The following is a 22,128-nucleotide window of genomic DNA, read 5'->3' on the forward strand; positions in this document are numbered from 1 at the left end:
ATGCTTTTTTTAACTTCCAGGTAGGTTTGTGTTTTTCAAGCCGATCTCACAAGGGGAAATCTGTTCAACAAAGTATCGCATTACATTTCATGCCCGAGATAAATAAGTGAAATTTTTCCTTTGGAAAAATAATGATATATGTCAAGCTCTTGCTAAATAAGAATTATTTATCGACCGCGTCCTTTTGCTTCCCATAAATTACAAGCTGTAAATTGCGAAAATGAAACATTTTTTCCCTTTGAAACCTCTATGAAAGCTGGCAAGATCTTAAAGTGTTCATTTCATCAGAAATTTGCATAATTTTGTTTACGACGTCATTGATGCGTGACATGGCACGTTCCGCTTTCGCGTGAAAACTGACAGCAAAACTAGTTGTACGAGAAGGAAAAATATGATGAAAGATGTCGAGTTTTCATGTATGCAAAAAGTTATGATTAGCAGTGAACTTTTCAGTTAATAAGAGGCCTTCTTTCAGCTGAAGACATTTTCTGGCGGGAAATATTTTTGGGCGGCAAAATTTCAAGTTGCGCAACGCAGTATCACGCATTCTTTCTGACTAAAACGATTCAGTTAGTTCAATCGCGAAGGGAGGATAGGTTAAAAAATCGGTGAGGCCTACAATAAACAAGGCCACTAGTGCTAAAGATAAAAGCTCTAAAAAGCGTCTTGTTTATTCAAAGTCCATGCCGACAATTACTTTTAAATTAAATTATTTTCAATTCAATTATTTCTAAATTAAATTATTTTTAATTTTTAAAAGACACCGCACTTTGTGGAAAAAACGAAAAAACCTATAACTTTGCTCAGATTCAACGAAAAATCTCCATTCTTACACTAAAATGATTGTCAAATTATTCTCTACAAAATGAATAAGAGAATTCTGATGCGTCGTGAAAATTTTCACGTTTTCTTTTTTCACTAATTGAGTTTACGACTCTGGACTTTCTGAGAAACTGAAAAAACTTGTAACTTTGCCCAGATTTAACCTGAAAAATCTCCATTCTTGCACTAAATGATCGTCAAATTATTCTCTACATATTGAATAAGAATATCCTGATGCGCCGAGAACAAAAAATGTTCGCGTGTTTTTTCCACTAATTGAATCTACACTGCGCACGCCCGAAAGTTAACGACAGAACCGACCAACCAACCAACCAAGTCAACAGTCAGCCATCGCTATAACTCGTTCATTGCGCATGCGCGCATTCACGAGTTAAAAAGGAGCAATTTTCGGATTGAATGTTTTCTCTTGACCAGGCTTTCTTTTTGGAAGAAGGAAGCTGGCGGCTTAAATCCGCCTAACTAGAGGCGAGTTTTTCTTTCTTACCGAGTTAACATATTTTCATTCATTTAGCAGCCACAAAGATGTCAAACCATCCTTCTTTATTTTAATATAAACTCTTTGTTACAGACATGCGTTAAGCGAGTATACCCTGAGACGATTTTGAAACAAAAAAAATCTTCTACAAAACAGCGTAACCACAATTATTAAATCAAGCGACCTTAAAGCTATTCTTTCCCTTATTTTGTATTAAAGGCGATGGTGCAGTTGCTGTTGGCGACGTCTATATATTTCTCGCCATGGAGCGGTTACTGGTTCAAACCAAAAACGCGCCAAAGTAGCTGTGTGCGGACCACATGTAGGTTTTGGTGCGGTGTGAAGCATGTAACGTGATACTGTCACCAGCCTTCAGATTAAACACCCCGCCAGTGTACAAGGTACCCTGACCTGTTCCTGGGTATGTAGGATTAATGAAGGTGACAACGTAATTATTTACACGAATTTCGACTCTCCCAGGGGAATGGTAGTAAATTTGTTCGTAGATGTAGTACCGTCCAGAGATGGGCACAGTCAGTTTTCCGTCACTGTACGTCATACCGCCTGCAAGATGGCTGTGAGGGGCGCTGACAGACCAGTCTTTGATCACTAGAAAGTTAGAAAACGTAAGTTTACATTAATAATTTAACACATCACATTTTAAACAAAAATGAATTGTACAAACTGACCCCTCAACACTTTGGTTTAACTTTGATATGTTAATTTTTCTAGCCAGGCATTGTGGTAAGAGCTCAAATCACAGAGACAGTAAACAAACAAACAATGACGGATTTCTTCAGCCCGACAACACTCATGCGCACTTCGTTGAATTTAAGAGTGACAAGAGGACTGAGGCGGGACGGAACCAAGCGGGTTTTAGTTGTATTTTTTTGTCTCTACCTCTCTAAAGTTTGATATAAGTGTTCACAATTTTCGAGTACTCAATGTATTAACTAGTGATAACAAAAAGCCGGCAATTCTAACATGAACTTAGCAATATTGTTTCAATATAAACTGTGACCAATCAGGTACAGCCTGGTGTTTGAAAGTCAGATTTATGTCTTCAGTAGTTTGTCCTTCTCGGAAATATTCGTCAAATCCATTCATTTTTAGTCAGAAATCATTGAATACAAGCATTTTGGGAATTAATTTATTCTCTGAGTAATTTGGAATTAGCCATTAGGAAGGATTTTCGAACTGATTTCAGCTTTTTTGACTCTAGCCAACTGACTAGGCCGCAATCCATGTAAGGTTAAATCTTGAAATAAAAAAAATGGCAAGGAAAATACCTGTATTCACTTGATAGGTTATGGCCTTTCTATTGACAGCTTCGATGTGAGCTGATGGCTTGCTTGTGTCCTTTCACCAGTAAAAAAAGGAAGAAGAAAAATATTGTTATCATATGATATAAGCTCGCTGATGAACAAAAAGTTTGAATAACGTATCAGCTGAAATTGTCATAAAGAAATGTTCATCGATATTACTATCACAGAAATTAGAATTTCTTCGTTTTGGTTGAAATTTCATTTGCCCTGTTTCACGGTAATTAACTCTGAAATCATTAGAAACTCTTTGACTGGGTTGTGAATTGAAGATTGTCTATCCTCTTGAAACCGCGTCTACTCTTAAAAGGTTGGCTATGGACTTAAGAATTCAAAACCGACCGAACGTTCGCTGCTTAGTGCTACGATGTGCTAAACTCTCTTTGAAACGCTTGTATTCTACAAGATTCCTGTTGTAAGCCTAGCCAATCTTGAGACTGTATGCTCTGAAAATGCGCAAACTCTGAGCGTACACTGCGAATGAAAATCGTATCTTACCTGCAAAGAACAATTGCAAGGTGTGCCTTTATCGCCTTTTGATCCGCTATCTCCTCTCTTGCCCTCTTCACCCTAAATAATTACATTTGATGTCTGTGAATATTACAATATTCGTTCTGTACAGCAAAGCGTAGATTATCACAGCCTGTACCAACACAGAAGAAAAACAAAAGAATGTACTGGTAAAACACAATGATCTTCTCTGTACCTTAATGCCTTGATTTCCGTGAACGTTGATGTTAATAGGTGCACACGGCGATGCGCAAACTTTCTGTTGTTGTTGTTTCTTTTGTTTCAACTTTCTGGGTTTGAAATCCTGAACGTTGATGTTAATAGGCGATGCGCAAACTTTCTGTGGAACAAAAGGCGAGATTGAAATGGATTATTCTCAAAGAAAAATTTTTTGACTGATCATAACTCAGACAAGTCGCACTTCTAGCAAAACTTAAATGTTTAGACCTTAAATCCTGAGAACAACGCGGCTATTTCACTGACGTTCAAGGAAGCGCCCTTGCTTTTACTTCTGACAATTGTGACATTTTCATTGCAGTTTTCTGAATTTAGACCGATGATAAAATCTCAGTAGGCGAACATAAATAATCACTCCGTTTTTCTTTAGCTACAGTTTTTTTTTTCTCGGGAAAAATTAAAACAGAAATGATTCAACAAGAAGTGATTGAACAAGAAATTATTTAAAGTGAAAATGCTTCATAAAATGCGCAGTTTTCTAATAGAATAAAAGCTTAACGGAATATTGGGCGAACTTCCTGAGCTAAGGGAGACAAAGTGACTTTACTTTGACGCCGCGACTGAGTAACAATAGCGATACATTAATTAATTTATGGGCCAATGAACTGTTATTGTGAACTTTCCAATTTCTCAAGAATCTTATGTTTGACTAAATATTAGATCGATTTCTTCACATGAAACTTTGAACAATTCAATTTTCAAGTTCACCGCGAAAGAAAACCCGTTCACAATCTTATCCGGCTCGTACGAAAAAATAAATTCTGAAATCTGAAATACATGGCTTACTGTTTACTGAGGGTTAAAGCTTTGTTGAAAAAATTTGCTGTGAGACAACAATCATACCTGGTTTCCAGAAGTGTTTCCCGCTTGGCAGAAATAAAAGTTGGCACAAACCAGAGCAACGAAGATAAAAACGAACTTCATGATTTTCGACAGCGCTCAAGTTAACTCTGTGAAATAAACTCAATTTATAAAATTCGCACGGAATTATTCTACTTATATAGAGAATTTTTATTAGATTGGAAAGAAAAAACAAGACATGTGTAAGCATGCCCTCTTTAGAGTATGATGCATACGTATGTCTTATTACCAGGCATTAATATGTTATTTATAGGTATTTACTGTATCTGATCATTTCTTTTTTTCGTGGTAAGGTTAATAAAGGTTTCGATAATTCCATTTGATATTAATTGTCGACGTGATCTCGGCAGTACGTTAATGTAAGGAAGTTTTTAGAAGGCTGCTGTTCCAAATATTTTAATCATAATTGTTCAACAGGTTACGTGGCATTGATCAAACCCCACGATTTAGCATATTGATCAGACACATTGTCCATATCATTTTCATATTCAAACATCACTAATGCTCCAACTTTGTCAAGTAGCTTCAATCCTGAGTTCGACAAATTTTATATAAAGTGCAGCTGGTAGTGTCGACAACGAAGACCCCGAAAACGAAGACCGAAGACCCGCTCGAAAACGAAGACCCACTCGAAAACGAAGACACACTCGAAAACGAAGCCCGACTCGAAAACGAAGAAAACCCACTCGAAAACGAAGACACACTCGAAAACGAAGACACGCTCGAAAACGAAGACCCACTCGAAAACGAAGACACACTCGAAAACGAAGACACGCTCGAAAACGAAGACACGCTCGAAAACGAAGACCCGCTCGAAAACGAAGACCCACTCGAACAAACAACGGTTGCATAGACCCAATCAGCTGAGTGTAGGATATATAACAAAAACCGAGACTTAAAAAAAAAATAGGTAGACGGAATGAAATATTCAGTAGTATCCCGGAAACTCACTCGCCTTTTAAAAAGGCGGCATGAGTTTGCGGAATGGCATGTGGCATGACCTGCGGCATGGCATAATTATGCGAAATACGATACTTGCGGAATGACTCAAAGAAATAAATTAACTAAAGAGTGGGTCTCTTTTTGGCGCCAATTTTAATATATGAGCATTAGCTTTTTCGATGTTGCGGAAAATGCAACAGATGAGCTGATTAGAAAATACAAGCCTGCAGCTGGGATAGAACATGTCGGATCGGTGGTTAGGAAGAAGTGCGGGTGAAGAAATCGATGACTGGAATACTGTTTAGTGTTCTCACATTCAAGGAAATATGAGTACACGTGCCTGTTCTCGGACACTTTTTGCATTTATCAGAAGGGCAGGAGCAAGCTGAGAATTTTCAAGTTTATAGTTCCTTCCTTTAATACCTAAACACGTCCTAAAGATTGGCTGATTGAACGCCTGAGGTTTATCCGTAATTTTGAAAAATATTGTAGACGTTGAGGTCGTTGGGCGGCCTATTTTCGGACGCGTACGGTCGTTCGCAGATGGTTTATCGCCTTTTCTGGAAAAAAAATATCTCCTTCATCATGTTAATATACGTCTCGTTAAAGAAAAAAAGAAGTAATATTAAAAGTATATGTTACCTTTTTCCGACTTAAAAAAAAATTTTAAAGTCAGTTTGGGTGAGACCTCGGCTCGGGTATTAAAGCGCTGAAACATTATGAAGTGGTCTATAGTCACCGGTGCCACGGCACCCCCACCGGGTAATTTTTTTTTTTTACCACGTATCGCATTTGTTATCTTATTCCACATTATTATCCCAGAATTTTATTTCATAGATATAACGAGCTATAGTTGTGTTAACGTCTAATAAAATATGTGGGTCGTGAGGAAAAATACCCCGCTACCCTCCCCCGCCGGTCGGGTCAATGAAACTTACAACTTACAACTTGACCTGTGACCTACACCGAAAGCGCTTTCTTCGCCCGCCGTTTCAAATCACAAATATTTGTCGCCAATTTTTTAATTTAAGGGGGTAAATATTCCTCGATGCGATGTTTAACAAATTTTGCCGCTTTTGGAAATTGCATTTGTAAGTTATTCCAGCTCGCTGTCAAACCGGCCAGGTAAGCTTTCAGGAAAAGCTGGGAAGTTTCGTCGCTATTCTTTTATGAAACTGTTATTGAACTTAAAAATGCGTTTGGCCTTCGCTTTGTCCCAGAATAGTTTTACCAGACGCTGTGAACATTTAACGGTTACATATTGTAACGAATAAAAAATTTGTAACAAACTCATGACAAAAATAGGTTTTTTTTTCTCACCTTACATTATCGGCGAGATACGTACGCAAGTTGAACTTGTCAATTACATGGAAGTCAAAAGGTGAAAAGCGAACATGAAACTTAAATTTACTCAGTCCCTTGACCACGAAAATTCATAGCTTTCTTTACCCTCACTCCTTCCTAACCATGCGATCGGCGGACATGATTTATCCCGGCCTTGTATTTTCTAATCCTCTTTCTGTCGTCTAGTTGTTTTTAAATATTCAGCTTGGAGTCCACAACATCTAAAATTATAAAATTGGCGCGAAAACAGGACGCGCTCTTCAGTTAATTTATTTCTTTGAGTCATTCCGCAAGTATCGTATTTCGCATAATTATGCCATGCCGCAGGTCATGCCACATGCCATTCCGCAAACTCATGCCTCCTTTTACCCTCACCGCCTTTAGAAATCAAAGAACCAGGCAGCTCATCTTACGTACAATGGAAGACATCATGGGGTGGGAATGTTGACAAGACAGCAGAAATCACATTTGCATCTATTTCTTTCCTTTTGTTTTTTTCAATCGTTTGGTAGGGTTTTAGTTACGAAAATTAAGACACAAACGTTGACAAGAAAGTGGTATTTATGTATTTGCATCTCTTTCTTCTTCTTCTTCTTCTTCTTTTTTTTGAGTGGGTCTTCGTTTTCGAATGTGTCTTCGTTTTCGAGTGGGTCTTCGGTCTTCGTTTTCGACACTACCAAGTGCAGCCAAGTCTTTCTTTTTAGCATATATTTTGTGTTGGGGTAGAAATATTGTTTACTAAGTAGAGGCCTACTCTGGGACCTTAACTCGCCGGGAGATTTTGCGAGCTAATGCGAGTTTAGTCTAGTAAAGGCGAGTTAAGGAAAAATTGAGCTTGCCTATCAGTTGCGTGTTTGTGCGAGTAAAGGCGGGTTAGGGGAAAATTATTATAATATGCTTTAATAACATACATGCAAAAGATGCCTTGCAATCGTTGTATGTCTTGTACATATAATAAGGCTCTATCTTGTCCAATTACGAAAAAAATAATTGAAAAATTTCAGATGAGCTCCAAAATTGAATGAAGCCAAATCTTATTTAAATTTAGGAATTGAATTTTTTCCTAATTGGACAAACTCAAGTACGGATATGGAGTCCTGTTCTTTGTTAATTATATAGCATTCAGACACCAAACTATCCCATTAGGTGGCTGTATGATAATAATAATAATAATAATCATCATCATCATCATCATCATCATAATAATAATATAATATTTATTATAGCAACATAAATGGTTAGCAGAATAATAATTTAGTGAAGAAAGAAACTAATGTAAACAAAACAATTATGAATAGATAAGTCAATCTAACTGTAGTACTAGTAATAATCAGAGATTAGCGAGATGCGTTCGACCATTTGGGAAAAGAATATTACATTAAGTGCCAGATATTTTTCACATGTTTAATAAAATCGCAAAAAATGTTATAAATCAATAACCCAGTGTTTATAATATAGTATATATTTGGTGGCTTGCTTGTCGAGTTTGACCTTCTCTTCGCGTTTGGTGTGCTTGCTTGTCGAATTCTGGACTGTGCATCCTTGCTGTGTGGACTGTTATCAGGTAAGATGCGTTGTTTACGTTTGAAGTTAGAGTTACAGGCATTTGGAATCTTGCGAAAGCATATCGATATGTTCATTTCCTTCGTTTCTAGCGGGAGTTGAGCTACACGTTAACCTGCGTTAATAGAGGAAAAGGAGCTAAAAGATAGATAATTATATAAGAAATAAAAAATAAATCACTAAATAAATAGCTAAATATACTAAATTAAAGAATAAAATATAAAAATATATTTGCTACGCAAGCAGTACGCTACGCGAGATTATAATTATTTGATTGTTCTTGAATCTTTTGAATGAAAACTTCGAAAAAAGCATTTACTTATTAAAAACGCACAACATTTGCGGTCGAATTCGGCAAGGAACCGGGAAAACATCAACGTGCCCGTTAAATTGCCATTGCCTTTGAGGAGACATTGACAGCCTCCGCGAGACATCTTCGGCGTAGCGTTACAAATTTGCATAAATATTATTGAGATCATCTCAAAAGGCAATTTCCCGTTTTCTTCATTTTCTATCAACTGATTCAGATTGTAACCGTGTCTTCTACTGACAGATGACAGGATAACTCAGGTGGATAACTTGTTCACTAAACCCAGTTTTAACAGTGAAGGAAGCGAAACTAAAATATTGCGACTTTTCGGCCGCTGTTTCACAAGCTGAGAATGGAAACACGCGCCATCGAATTTAACCTCGCTAAACCAGTACGCCGCACATAATTATGCTTTAATCTTTTGAATCAAATCTTCGAAAAGAGCATTTCCTTGATTAAAAACGCACAATATTTTCGGTTGTAATCGGCAAGGAACCGAGAAAACGCTTGAAGAGCGAACACTTTCCAGCTCGAGCGTACATGTCCGCACATCGCTCCAACAATATTAAAAACGCAATACAAAGTTGGCTGTCTCGTAGAGTTGTTCCCCGTAAAACGGAATCAAACTGTGGCCGTTTCACTACAAGAAACCAACGCTGACAAAACTGGGTTCCACCGAGTGGTACTTATAATCAAATGACTCGATAAAGTGTCTGCCATTGCAACTGCACCTGTTCGTTTCACTCGCATTAGGAATGTTGCTTTTCTCGAAATAAATCATGGCCATTTGCCGATGTACACAACTCGGCAACTTTTTGCTTTGGTGATCACAAATTATGGCCATTTGCCGATTTACAAAACTTGGTAGGTAAATTATTTGCCGAGCTACACATCTCCGAAACTGAAACTACGCAACTTGTCTCTTGATTTAGTCAGCGCAAGCCGGGCAGCGTTGGTTTCTTGTAGTGAAACGGGTAAACAACACTATGCCGAACTTATTCCTGTGTCTTCGCAGTCGTACACATTTCGTGAAGGCGTTGATAAATCTAAATCTAATCCGCAAGTCTTCTTTCAAACTTAAACAGCGAAACCATCCTAAGGAAGCACACCAAATGCGATGCAACAACGTGAAACTCGACTCCCGCTGAAACGAAGGAACTGAACATCGAAAAGCTTTCGCAATACTTTCGCAAGATTCCAAATGCCAGTAACTCTAACTTCAAACGTAAACAACGCAACTTATCTGATAACAGTCCACACAGCAAGGAAGCACAGTCCAGAATTTGAAGAGCAAGCAGAAGATCGAACTCAAGAAGGAAGCACACCAACACGCGAGGCAATACGAGAAACTCGACTCCCGCGAGGACTCCCGCTAGAAACAAAGCACATGGTTGATGGAAATGACGTCATTCGCCCCTGCATAATATTCTTCGGGGGGGGGGGCCAAACTGGTGTCGACGAATACGCAGTCGAAAAATCTCGATTTCGCCTGGATTAGGAATGCGTTCTTTGTCGAACGCAATAAACACAGGAAGGATATTTCATTTTATTAATACTAGAAATACGTTACTCGCAAAACCTCGCAAATCTAGGGCTGGGTGGAAAGTCCTCTTTACTCGTATTGTAGCATCAAATGAGGAGATTAAAACGTTTCTGAACATAGCAACTATTTTGATGAGCATGGTGTTTTGTGTTTTCGTAGTTCCACAGGCTAGTTTGCGGTTGAAATCTATTTCGGACACGACGAAATGTCAACGGGCGTGCAGCGCTGTCATGTTCGATAAATCTATTTCCCTCGGAAAATTATTTTACCGCGGCAACAAAACGTGTAATTTCTTCAATGCAATCTTTCACAAAAAAAAAAAAAAGATTTCTGGAAGAAAGGGAAAAGATTCTGCAGAGATATTTCCATCCAGTGAATATTGATGAACATTGCAGTTGAAATTTGATCCGGCACTGAACGTAAAACTTTCCCGATGTATGCCAATTTGCGTCTGACGCCTGTTTGTCTTCCAACCTGTTGCTGCCTAGCAACCTTCCCTTTGTCTGACCTCGCGAGGAATTATTTTTTTTTTTGATACAATAACACTATGTTTTAATAGACAGGTGAGCATAATCGGTATCACATGACATAGCATGATTTATTGTTATTGACTCCAGAATTAAAAAATGTTCTAACAGTCTGTGCCAATGTTTTTTAAACAAGTAGTATAAAAAGCAGGGAAGCTGACGAATTACAACTCAGCTGAGGAGATTTTTATGACACAATCAATTTTACTGAAATGAAATGAAATTTCTTTCTCCTTGAAAGGTATTAGACTGATTTTTAAGTCTTCCATTTGACCCATCTTCTGCACTTCACTTATAGTTTCCGTTGGAATCCAGCCCAGTTGTTTGTTGTCACTGCCAGAAATGAAAACACAAATTGCTTTTTTGTTTCCTCGGGATAAATCCATAATTTTAATTTCTTGTAAATGAAGGTTGATCCCTTTTCGCAAAGACAGCAGTTCCTGTATTTTGGAAACTCCCTCCTTAAACTTGAACAGTCCTGTGAGAGACACCTTGATTTTTACAAATCAAGTTAACTTGATAGTAAATTATTCATCATTCTCAGCCTAGCAAAAAAAGCAAAATATAAGACTTAAATGACCACATTTTCTGTTTCTTAATTTTTTCCAAGTGTTCACAATAGGCCAGTTCCGAGTTGCTGTGAACCTCATTATGAAAGCGAGGCTAAGTGCAAAAGCTTTTCATATGAAAATTAGTTTTGTTTGCATATGAATGAAAGCTAATTTTCATAATAAAAACTTTGCACTTAGCCTCGCTTTCATAATGAGGTTCACAGCAACTCGGAACTGGCCTATTGTGAAGAGAGCTATACCTCATTTGAGTTGAAGAATAGGAATACTTTCCTCATCACAAAGCATCCCTTAATTTCCATTATCTGCTTTGTCTAGCATTGTCAAAACCCTTAAGAGCTGTCAGTGCTTCGCATTTTTACAAAAATGGCGACCGGCCCCGGCTCGGGCGTGTTATTTGGGTTTTCATGTCATGTACGCCACATTGAAGTGTCCTACCTAAAACTTTGCCAGTGGACTGGGATCAATATTGCCAAACGTGCAAATTCTTTAGCCACTGTATGATATTTTAAGGGCAAACTAATAAATAAATCTTACTTATGTTTATGTTCACCTTTTTCACGTTAGCCTCTTACGAGTTATTAAGTTTTGTTTGTCTTTACTCAGAATGTATTTTCTGTTCCGTTCCTTTAGCTATATTTTTACTTTTCTTGTCCCGTTAATTTTAATTATTAGTTATATGCTCTTTATTTATTGTCACGTTGTAGTTGTTATTAGCCATATCAGTGTATCCTTCCGCTTGTATTTTTATTACATCCACTAGCGGGTTGTGTTACGTACCTGTACTGAAGATGGACGAGATCACCTACGTTTTGAGTATCCGGACTTGTTTCGCCACCATGCCGTTTTCACAAAAACTCGAAGCAAAATGACGACAGCTATATCGTTTTCCTGCCAAAAAAGCACTAGTTGACGCGTGCACTTGTGCGCACTCTTTCTGTACTTGTAAAACTTGTACTCGTACTAGAATCTGAAAGTCTCGACCGACACACTTCCAGAGTCATCTGAAGGCTTTCTGAATTATCAATGGCTATTTACTCACTTCGACTACCTAACTTTTGAAATCAGGGCCCAGTTGTTCAAAGCACAACTAGGCTAATTCAGGTTTTTTTTGAACTGTCTAATCGATAAAGATATTTCCGAACTATCTTTGGTCTTCAGTTTTGATTTGACTTTGCTTTAATTTTACCTTAAAATATAAAGCTTTTAGAAATATTTCCAGCAAGCGAGATGAAAGCCTCGGTTAACCTTTTATCAGTGATAAGCGTTAATCGGCTTTCGAACAACCAGGCAGAGAGTAACACATGGAATATATAAATAATGGTAATAGGACTGAGTGGAGTCTAGTTTGTTCTGTAATCAATCATACGAGTGATTTACAACTGTCCTATTACAGCGCGTAATAACGTAAATGTAATGACGTGTACTGTCTGATAACTTAGGCATGACGCGTACACTGTCCTGTTAATGCTCAAATCATATTCGAGAATGTTGTTATAGTTGTGATTAATCATAAAGCCGTCAGCGTTTAATTGCGTTTCAAGGTAGGTGAACTGTATTCATACAAGGTGTAAATTCATTTTAAACAATACTTTTGTTTACCTAAATCCATTACATCGCTAAAAAGTTCCAACTTAATTATCAATTATTTACAAAATTGTGTTAAAACTGCAGAAACTATTTTGAAACCTACTAGCATTAAATACGGTAGAAATCGTAAACAATTGAAAAAGTGCTCATATGAGCCGTTCCCTGAAGCCTCAGATCAATGAAACCCAAAATGTAAATTAATCATCATACATTTTTTTGTATTTACAACCACTAATTCATAATTATAAAATTGCACTAGTCCTATATGATTAATTTCTTTCTTAAATTAAGTACATTTTTACATAAATTACAAACAAAGAGAAAAGCGACTTTTACAAGATTTTACGAGTTTACAAGATTGTACAATAAATGGTGAGTGTGGAGGAGCCCCACGAAGCCAAAGACTTGTACAGTGAGGTCTCCTCTTGATATGATTTTAAGGTAAAATAAGGAGAGACTAGAAAGGCGCAGCAAAACAAAGATTGGGCTTATAAGTGTGTGCTCATCACTGGAAAGAAAGCAGTAAACCATGCAATCGTTCTTTGAAAGTAGCAAGGATGGGAGAATTTGAGACGGATGTTGGAAGAGAATTGCAAATTTTGATCTTTAAATTGTCGTCCCAGTTTTAATAATTGCGTACTAGCCATGAGGCTATGGCAATATGCGGATCTGATGGAAATCCTGTACTCTTCTGTCCCCGTCATCAAGCAAAACGTCATATTCAGCTTTCTGGTAACAGTCTCCTCTACTAATATTTTTCTTGGATGTTACATTGCCAGGGTAGTAACGGGTTCGTCCGGGCCAATAACCAATGATTCGCAGACCGGGGTAGATCTCATGGTAACACGGCAGCTTGTCAAGTATTACTGCCGCCACGTCATTCTTCTTTAGAGTGATGACGTCTCCGTCGTCATAGCTGATGAATACGGTTGTGGAGGTGGCATTTGTAAGGAACCCGCGATAGTAAAGACCGTTTGTAAAGCGTGCAAATACTCTGGCACCTACTGAAATAAACACAGCAAACAGATTAACTAATGTGATGGTGCTGACGGAGTGAGTAGGCTAAAACGGGTATTTCGTTATGTTGATCATCATCATCATCATCATCATCATCATCATCATCATCATCGTCATCATCATCATCACCATCTATCCATCCATCCATCCATCCTTCCTACCAAAGAATAGGTTAAACAATAGCTCATATGACGCTAACAGGACGTTTTCGTAACCGAACGAAAGCGAACAGTATCAGTGGACAATAAACGTATAAAACTGCATGGCAAAAGTAGTAACATTTTTGGCTATGTTGTGTATGTTTAAGCAGGGAAAATAAAGCCTCGTGGTATTAATTGCTAAACACGCAAATGGAGTTAATCATTTAAAAGTGTGAGTCACTCCCAAACCTGAGGCGCCCTTTTTGTTTCTGTATTATTGAATTAATTTGGTCAAACAAATCTTTTTCTATGATGTAACTGGACAGCAAAGAGCATGCGCTATCAAAAGTACTGAACAGACCAACGATAGGTGTTGGAGTTGGTCGCACCAAACCAATTACATCAAAATTGTACTTGTAAAGCAGAAATCTTAAGGAAGGATTGAGGCAGATATGTTGTTCTCATGCATAACGCGGGACTTTGTAACATAGCGCGCGTGCATCCTAATCTAATTCTTATTGGCGTCATCATGGAACATTTCTCAACATACGCACGGCCGTGCGTCCATCCATATACAAGTCAGATGGGGGAAGCATGCGCGTGCTGTGTTATGAAAAACTTTTTACAGAGAGACAACACCATAAAAAAATGTACATTTATAAGGGCTTGTCGAAGTTTAATGAAACGTTAAGATTAAACCGATTTGAGAAACCACTTTCACCTTTTTTTTGTACAGAGAATTTTGTAATTAATCAGCAACAAAACCTGTTTTCCAAGAATCATTTACTTTATTTTCACTATGTTATAAAAGAATTGGTTCATGCTTTTAGCTATGCGTATACTGCGTTATGGATGCACTTGGGAAGTTTGGAGAGCACTCAAGAAATAGAGTTTCTCTCGGCTACGCCTTGAGCAACTCTTACGCTTCTCTCGTGCTCTCCAAACTTCCCGCGTGCATCCATAACTCGATATACGCACGCTAAGCATGAACCAATTCTTAAGTTCTGTCACCCCTTTTTTTGTTGTATTACATTCAGCAAAAACAGTTGAAAGATGTTGTTATTTAGGATAGCGTGGGGGTCGTAAGTGTGACAGTGACTTGCACTCATCGCTTACCACTATGAACAGAGCGGTGTTCAGGAAATAACCTCAGTTCCTTTGCATCGTAGAAATCTTCGTTGTTATTATCAAATGCAACCTTGAAACGGTTACTATTAGAATCTTTCTCAGATACATAACCTATGAAGTATTCATTGCCTCCTTTCCAAGTAGCCACGACGTGTTGTCCCAACTGTACTTGGTGGGGTTCTTCATCTAGAATCGTTGCTGAAATATCCCGGATGCTGTAAATCGCCTTGCTGCCGCTGTCAAACAAGACGGTAACCTGTTCATTTTCAGTAGACGTAACTTTGCCAGCTTGATAACGGTTATTCGTCCACCGGGCAATGACACGATCATTGACTGTAACAAAGTTAAAAGAATAATATAATAATAATGCAAAGTGATTAATCATGAGACTAGAAAAATTATGTAAGAATGTAAAACTAATATGAGGATAAAAATTTGCCAATAAATTTTCCATAAAAAATAATTAGGAAAAAATACCGTGAGCAAAGAAATGCCAAACCAAATAATTTAAAATACGAGCAGGAGTGTTTTATCGGGATTTAAAGCCACGAGGTGCAGCCGAGTGGTTTTAGACCCGTGAAAGCACGTGCTGCGAGTTTTTTGAACGGCTTCAAAAACGTTCCTGGAAAAGCGTGTGTCAACAGAGTTCATAACAATTATGCTTTTGTGAACGTTGGAAATTAGCACACGAGAAAAACACCGCATACTAATGAGGAATCGGCTGATAAAACACCGCATACTAATAAGGAGGAAGTTTATCGATACAAAGTCACTGCACGTGATGTATTTTCTACCATTTGATAGGTCAATGGGCTTATGAATTATTAACGAGTGTTTGAATGTACGCATACGATGTTTGATGGCTTCTACTTAGATATCACTTGCCTCCCTTCTTCCGCCCTTTCCCTACCCCTCCCAACGCTTAAGGATAATTAACAATTAGATTATGAGCTCGAAATTTCTATCGCGTGATAGTTTATGAAGGCAAAGCCCGAGACAACTATCAAGGCGATAGAAATCGAGAGCAAATAATCTAATTGTTTCAGTATAAATCTACTACTCGTTTAAAATCCTGCTCACAGACACTTTGAAAACGCGAAGAAGCGGCTGCCATTTTGTTGACAACCGCACACTGTTACGCTCACCTCTAATCACTATCCATAGTAAGTAGCGTAGACAATACGACTGATACGAGAGCAGCACTCGTGATAGAACGCTACTAGATTTATACTAAAATCAAGTAGAGTTTCACTGCGATATAAAACAAAGTAGAGCTGAAAGCAAGCCATAAAGCAAAACGTTTTTGATGAAATTCGGGGTTTTTACAACTCTAATGAAACAGCACTTTCCCGAGTATTTAACGTTTCTTTCCAAACAAAATTATTTTATAATTGAGTTTTGCACTCCAATATCTTGGTATGTTTAACTAGTTATTACTTGATGTTAAACGATCCTTCAGAATTCAGAGCATTCATCATCATTATCGTGAACTTCGCTAGATGATCTACGCCGGCGCAAACTCTAACGCTGTTGTTACTGGTTGAACTTGGTGTGCATTCTGATACGTGTTTTATTCAACGCGTGAATGTGCCAAATATGATTCGCCGAGCAAGGAACGCTTCCACGTTCTTGGCACGTTGGCCGATCCCGGTCCAATACCGGCAGACCTCGAGCTCGGCAGTCTATACGTGAAGGATTAGCGATTCTCATGCAGCAGGCTAAACTTCACAACAACCGGAGGAGGTGCTGCCTTGATTAAACGTATCGAAAAGGCTCGGTATATTAAGGACAGCAAACTCTCTTGGCACTCCAGCCCAAATCAAGTGTGCACGAGTATGCACGTGGAATCGAATACGTGGAATCTGCATTTGAACTGTAATTTCAACAACTTCGGCGACAAGTCCAAGAGTTACTGGACAGGGAGTAATCACAAGACGGGTTTTTATCAACAAGCCAACTAACCCAAGTGCTTTCAATCGTGCAAGGGTCTTTCCCTTGCGTTTCACTTGCAACAAACGCCGGGTAAAAAGTTTGATTAGCCTGGTCAAGTCTGGTTCAACCAGGCTTACCAGGCTGTTGGTTTGAAATCAATTCTGGTTAAGAAGCTGGTAAGCCTGGTTTTATGAGAATTTCCTGGTAAGCTTGATTAGAAGTTACCTAAAAAGACTGGTAAAGCAGGTTTTGGCACACAAACTTATAAACGCATTGAACTAATACTTACACTTTTCACAGTGCCTGCCAACAAAAGTTAGTGTACGGACGCATTTATAATCCCCCGTCTCGTAAACTGGGTGACATGTTCCACCGTTTCTACATGGGATGGACATACACGGTGTCTAGACACAAGAACAGCAAGAAAGAACACTAGAATTAGTAATGATATTAGGATAAAAAAATAAAAAAAAAACTCAACCATGCTCTTCAATCACAAATTTTACGACAATGTACGGAATGATAGATAAATTTTTCAGTCAGTGACGTAGGCATACTCTGAAAAAGAAAGTATGATCGCGAGAAGTCCCAACAGGAATCGAACCTATGAGGCTCCTGCATACCTCACGAGTCTCCTGTAAAGGGGGTATCCGAACTAGTAATCGGAAGGTTATAGGTTGGACTCCTTTTAGAAGAAAACGGAATTTCTTTTTCCGAGTATGTCTGTGTCCCTGACTGAAAAACAAGCTCGTTCAAAGGAGAAACGCTGGAAACGAGTTGACTAAAAAAATTACATCTTATCATTATTCACCAGCCAACAAAGCATCACATTTCTTTCACATGTAGCACTCATCGACATTCCAGTCCTGGCAGTGTGCAGGTTGTTTGTCATATGAACCAAGTTTTAGCTCAGTGGTAGAGCATCCAAACTAGTTACTGTAATCGGAAAGTCAGACTGTTGTGGGTTCGACTCCTGTTTAGAGAACGCAGATTTTCTTTTACCCACATATGCCTTTCTCACAGACTGAGAAAGTCTATCATTTATACAACAAACAGGATATAAAACGCATAACATCTCATTTCTTTCACAAATAAACGGGATGATTGATGGTGAAGTCAAAGCTTAAACTTTTTATTTATCAAGCCAATTGGGAGCTAGTCCAATCGTGACCTTGTAATAAACCCGTGGAGGATGAATAAATGAATATGAATATATAAAAAAGGTATTTAAACTGCAAGTGACAGTGTAAATAGAGGAAAGACCCTCGCAGTTATTTACGCAACTAAAGCAGTTGCGAAAAGAAAGTCAGGAAAAAAATTCAGCCTTGAACGGCTTTTGACTCGTCAAGGTTTCGAATCCCGTTCGAAGCTGAACTGTTTTTCAGGCTTTCTGCTCGCAACTGCTTAACTTGCGTAAAAAAAACTGCGGGGGTTTTTCTTCTACTTGACAGGTGATGGATAACGTGAAGATTATGATCTCACCTTGATGTTGTAGTGGTGAAAATCCTGGCTGACAGTAAACATGTCGGGCTTTTTGAACTTGTCTGTATTTATCAGCTCACAGGCATGTCTTCCTCGGTTTTGAGTCCCGAAGTTAATCGAAAAACACTCGCGGTGATAAATGCACTCTAGAGCGCACTCACCAAGACTTGACACCTGTACCGTAGCTAAAGAGGATTCGTTCAGCTTTGAGAAGGGATTTTCCACGAAGTTAGCATAGTTTAAACCAGAGTCATCTCTTTTAAAACGCTGACAGTTTACCGTCGACAGGTAAGTGGTAACAAGGACAATGGTGACGAACATGCCAAACATTCCTGTCCAAGAAACAGGCTTCACCACTGATATTCAGTGGGCCACCGATTAGAGCGGTTTTCAATTGAGTGTCGAAAGTAATTAGTTGTTTGCTTTGGTTTTGCATTACTACGCTCTGTGATTGGATTACGACACTGAATTGAAAACCGCTCTCACATGCATAATTCAACATTTGGTTTTTTATTTGCATACTCAGCGTCAATTTTTCTTTTCAATAATTTACGACAATTTTTCAACTAAATATAACTCAGGTCTCAAAATATAAAGGCACCCAACGAGAATATTTGTTATAAACAAAATACTTAAAATTGGTGTCCCCTATGTTCCCAGACCTTGTTAGTTTTTTTTTTAATGATTTACACACTTTACTAAAACATGAAACATGTTACGTAACACTACAGTAACAAACAACAGCTAAACATAGAAAGGAAAAAGTGCGAAAAAATAAAAAAAAAATAAAAATAAAAAAAGAAGCCGAGCGAACAAACAAACCAGAAGTTCTGTAACTAAAGGCTCGTTTAAACGTTTTCCTAAAAGCTGTTTTGGTGCCCGACACGATTTCGTGTTCGCAATAGTAGAATTTGAATGTGCTCATCAATAATAAAAACCATCAGGGTATAAAAGTATGTTAACTATATTAATGTTATTCTCATTAAACTTTATTTGTTTTTATGTTCTCCATGCCGTTGCCGTTTCAGTCTAGCTCTAAAAAGTGAGCAGAGGTCTGAGAAGGAACTGGGAAAATCCATCATACGAAAATATCAGTAGCGGACGAGGTTGCGTGACAGAACCTCGTGCTCGGTTTGAGGGCGAGAAGGAAAGGGAGGGACATTTCTTTGAAGCCGCCGTTCCGCCCTTTTGTAATTAATTCGTGAGTACAGTTATACGTCCAAGAGGCTTCACTACTGAAATTCAGTGGGCCAGCGATTAAAAAACTGAATTGACTGGAATTAAACACTACATTTAACATACATAATTCAACATTTGGTTTGTGATTTGCATACTCAGCATCGGTTTTTCTTTTCAACAATTTACGACAATTTTTCTACTATATATAACTCAGGTCACAAATATAGAGCTCCCCAACGAGAACATTTGTTATAAACAAAGTACTTAAAATGTTGTGTCCTATGTTCTCACACCTACAGACAAAGACTTTACTAAAACACGAAGCATGTTACATCACAGAAGCATGTTACATCACACTACAATAACAAACAATAGCCAAACTTAGGAAGAAAAAGGTAAGAAAAAAGAAAAAAAAAATCCAAGCGAACAAACAAACGAGATGTAACTAATATATAAAAGCCCGATTAAACGATTTCAGCATTTTGTTCAGCATGCGCATGCGTTCAACAGTTTGTTGAATCAAATGTTGGGGGCGTTTAAACATGTCGTTCAACATTGTTGAAGGTGCAAAAAAATGTTGCAAGCGTTTTGAACCAAATTTAAATAGGTTCAAACTTTCATTCAACGTCCATACAACATTTCCTTTGTTCTCAAAAATGTTGAATGGTGTTGAAGCCGTTTGAACACTCCGTTCAACATTTTTCCAACATTTGCCCAACATCCGTTCAACTTTTGTTGAACGAATTTTGGTCGAATGTTGAAACCATTTAAACGGACCTTAAGTTGTTACGTAAGAGACTAACATTTTAATTTACATGAAGTAGGGCCTGACTACAGTCGACCATTGCTTATAATAAATTAATGCATCTGGTTAATTTTCAGGCAAACGTATTATGCTATTTCATATTTTATCCTGACTAGCTGTTACTTTAGTTCTATTATATTTGGAGTAACTTAAGTCCTTTCTGCAATCCCACACACACGGGCAAGCGGGCTTTTGCAAGACATATTTTCCCCTTCGAAAATGAAGAGAATAAGTTTACCAGTGTTACGAAATTTTGAGGAGACATTTTGGAGAAGAAAACTGCTGATATTATTTATGACTCGCGAATGTTTGAGGTGAGCTTTCGCTCAAGAAAACGCTAGGTTTTCTTCACAATTAAATCCGCAGAATTTCTGAGAAGGATAATGTCTTTTCGAACAGATATTTCACCAAAACGAACTATTGAGGGCTCCGGCCTGAATAATTAAGGCCATTCGAACAGATATCGACCAAAATAAACCGCTGGTTGCCCCTGAAAGTTTAATTGTCGATTGTTTACTATCTTGATTGACTTAAGGAGAATAAGTGATGGAATTTAAATCGTTTTCGTAAAAACTGCTTTGGAGTCCAACACGATTTCGTGTTGACAGTAACCAGAATTTGAATGTGCTCATCAATAATAAAAACCATGGTATAAAAGTACGGTAAGTATTATTGTTATTATCATTAAACTTGTTTTTAATGTTCTCCATGCTGTTCAGTGCCGTCTCAGCCTAGCTCTTTAAAATCAGCAGAGGCGTGAGAATGAACTGGGGAAATCCAGTATACGAAAATAACAGTTGGGGACGAAGTGTGCGTGACGGACCCTCGTGCTCGGTTTTGGGGGCGGGAAAGAAAGGGAGGGGCATTTCTTAGCGAGAAATCTTTTGCTGAGGGAACCAAGGCCATTGCTATAGCATCCTGAGTCAACGATGAGTTATAATTACCCTATATTAAATAGGTTAAGCAATAACGGAACTTTGGCACCCCTTTCAGTATTAATTTAGAGGTTAAACGAATAAAACGAAATTTAAACTACATGTAAAACCTCAATTAAGTTTTAACTCTGATGTTGACCTCTCGGCCGTATTCATACTATGTTAAATTAACTTCTTTTTGCTGTTTGACGAATAATCCAACTTTAGATCTCCTTAAATTAGTTTTTTTTTGCATGTGTTGATCTAAGAGGCAACGAAGTGTTAATTTTGCACCTGGCACCTTTGAACAAGACGGCTAGACGTATTTTAATGATTTAAAAAAGGTTTTCATATACAGGCAAAAACTAACGATGGAAGAGTCCTACGTTTCGGCGACATCTTGGCGCCATTGTCAAGGGTAAAGTTGAGTAAAGGCTGATTGAACATTAGAGTGATGAAAAATTTATGCGAGTTTTTTATTTGCCGACAATATAACTTTTGTTTTTCAAAACAAATTAAGGAATCGAGCGCAGCTTTAAAAGGAAAGAATAGGGCGAAAAGCCACAATTTGTTAACTGAGGTTTAAAAATATCTGATAGTATTACAGAAGCCAAAAATTACAAACTGGGCTTCAAAAAAGTCGTTTCCGGCTTTTTCGACCCCAGTCAATATTTCGTGCGGGATGTTGCGGGACGTGACGGGACAACAGAAAAAATCAGCGTGGCCGTAATCGCGTTTCAAACAGTAGAAGGTCGGTTCTTCTTTTCGGAAACGCTGTAAATTTTCAAGCGTTCAGCTGCTGTAGCCTAACATGGGTTCGCGCGAAATATGCTGTAAGAAACACCACGAAAGAGACCATATGAAACATTAATGTTTGCCGCTTTATTAAGAGCAC

General features: G+C 38.1%; 2 protein-coding genes across 3 annotated transcripts; both read right to left on the minus strand.

The window, feature by feature from the left end:
* Positions 1 to 1,229: 1,229 nt before the first annotated feature.
* On the minus strand, positions 1,230 to 11,358 carry LOC146478436 (lymphotoxin-alpha-like). 2 transcript variants are annotated; one of them, XM_085112009.1, is made up of 6 exons: positions 11,289 to 11,358; positions 4,231 to 4,337; positions 3,347 to 3,409; positions 3,139 to 3,210; positions 2,608 to 2,677; positions 1,230 to 1,927 (listed from the first exon to the last, which is right to left on the minus strand). In XM_085112009.1, the coding sequence occupies exons 2-6, from the start codon at positions 4,309 to 4,311 to the stop codon at positions 1,599 to 1,601; spliced, it is 615 nt and encodes a 204-aa protein (XP_084968135.1). In that variant the 5' UTR covers positions 4,312 to 4,337; positions 11,289 to 11,358; the 3' UTR covers positions 1,230 to 1,598. The 2 variants fall into 2 exon arrangements, with proteins under 2 accessions (XP_084968135.1, XP_084968136.1); XM_085112010.1 differs by lacking the exons at positions 3,139 to 3,210; positions 11,289 to 11,358 and having other exon boundaries at positions 1,231 to 1,927; positions 4,231 to 4,386.
* Positions 11,359 to 11,451: 93 nt separating this feature from the next.
* Positions 11,452 to 18,706, minus strand: LOC146478437 (uncharacterized). Its single transcript, XM_085111986.1, has 4 exons — positions 18,336 to 18,706; positions 17,143 to 17,257; positions 14,910 to 15,254; positions 11,452 to 13,640 (listed from the first exon to the last, which is right to left on the minus strand). Exons 1-4 carry the CDS (start codon positions 18,663 to 18,665, stop codon positions 13,288 to 13,290), a joined length of 1,143 nt encoding a protein of 380 aa, XP_084968112.1. The 5' UTR covers positions 18,666 to 18,706; the 3' UTR covers positions 11,452 to 13,287.
* Positions 18,707 to 22,128: the final 3,422 nt, after the last annotated feature.

The sequence above is a fragment of the Pavona decussata genome, unplaced genomic scaffold (assembly GCF_977016875.1).
Source record: "Pavona decussata unplaced genomic scaffold, jaPavDecu1.1 SCAFFOLD_64, whole genome shotgun sequence".
Classification (NCBI taxonomy): Eukaryota; Metazoa; Cnidaria; class Anthozoa; order Scleractinia; family Agariciidae; genus Pavona; species Pavona decussata.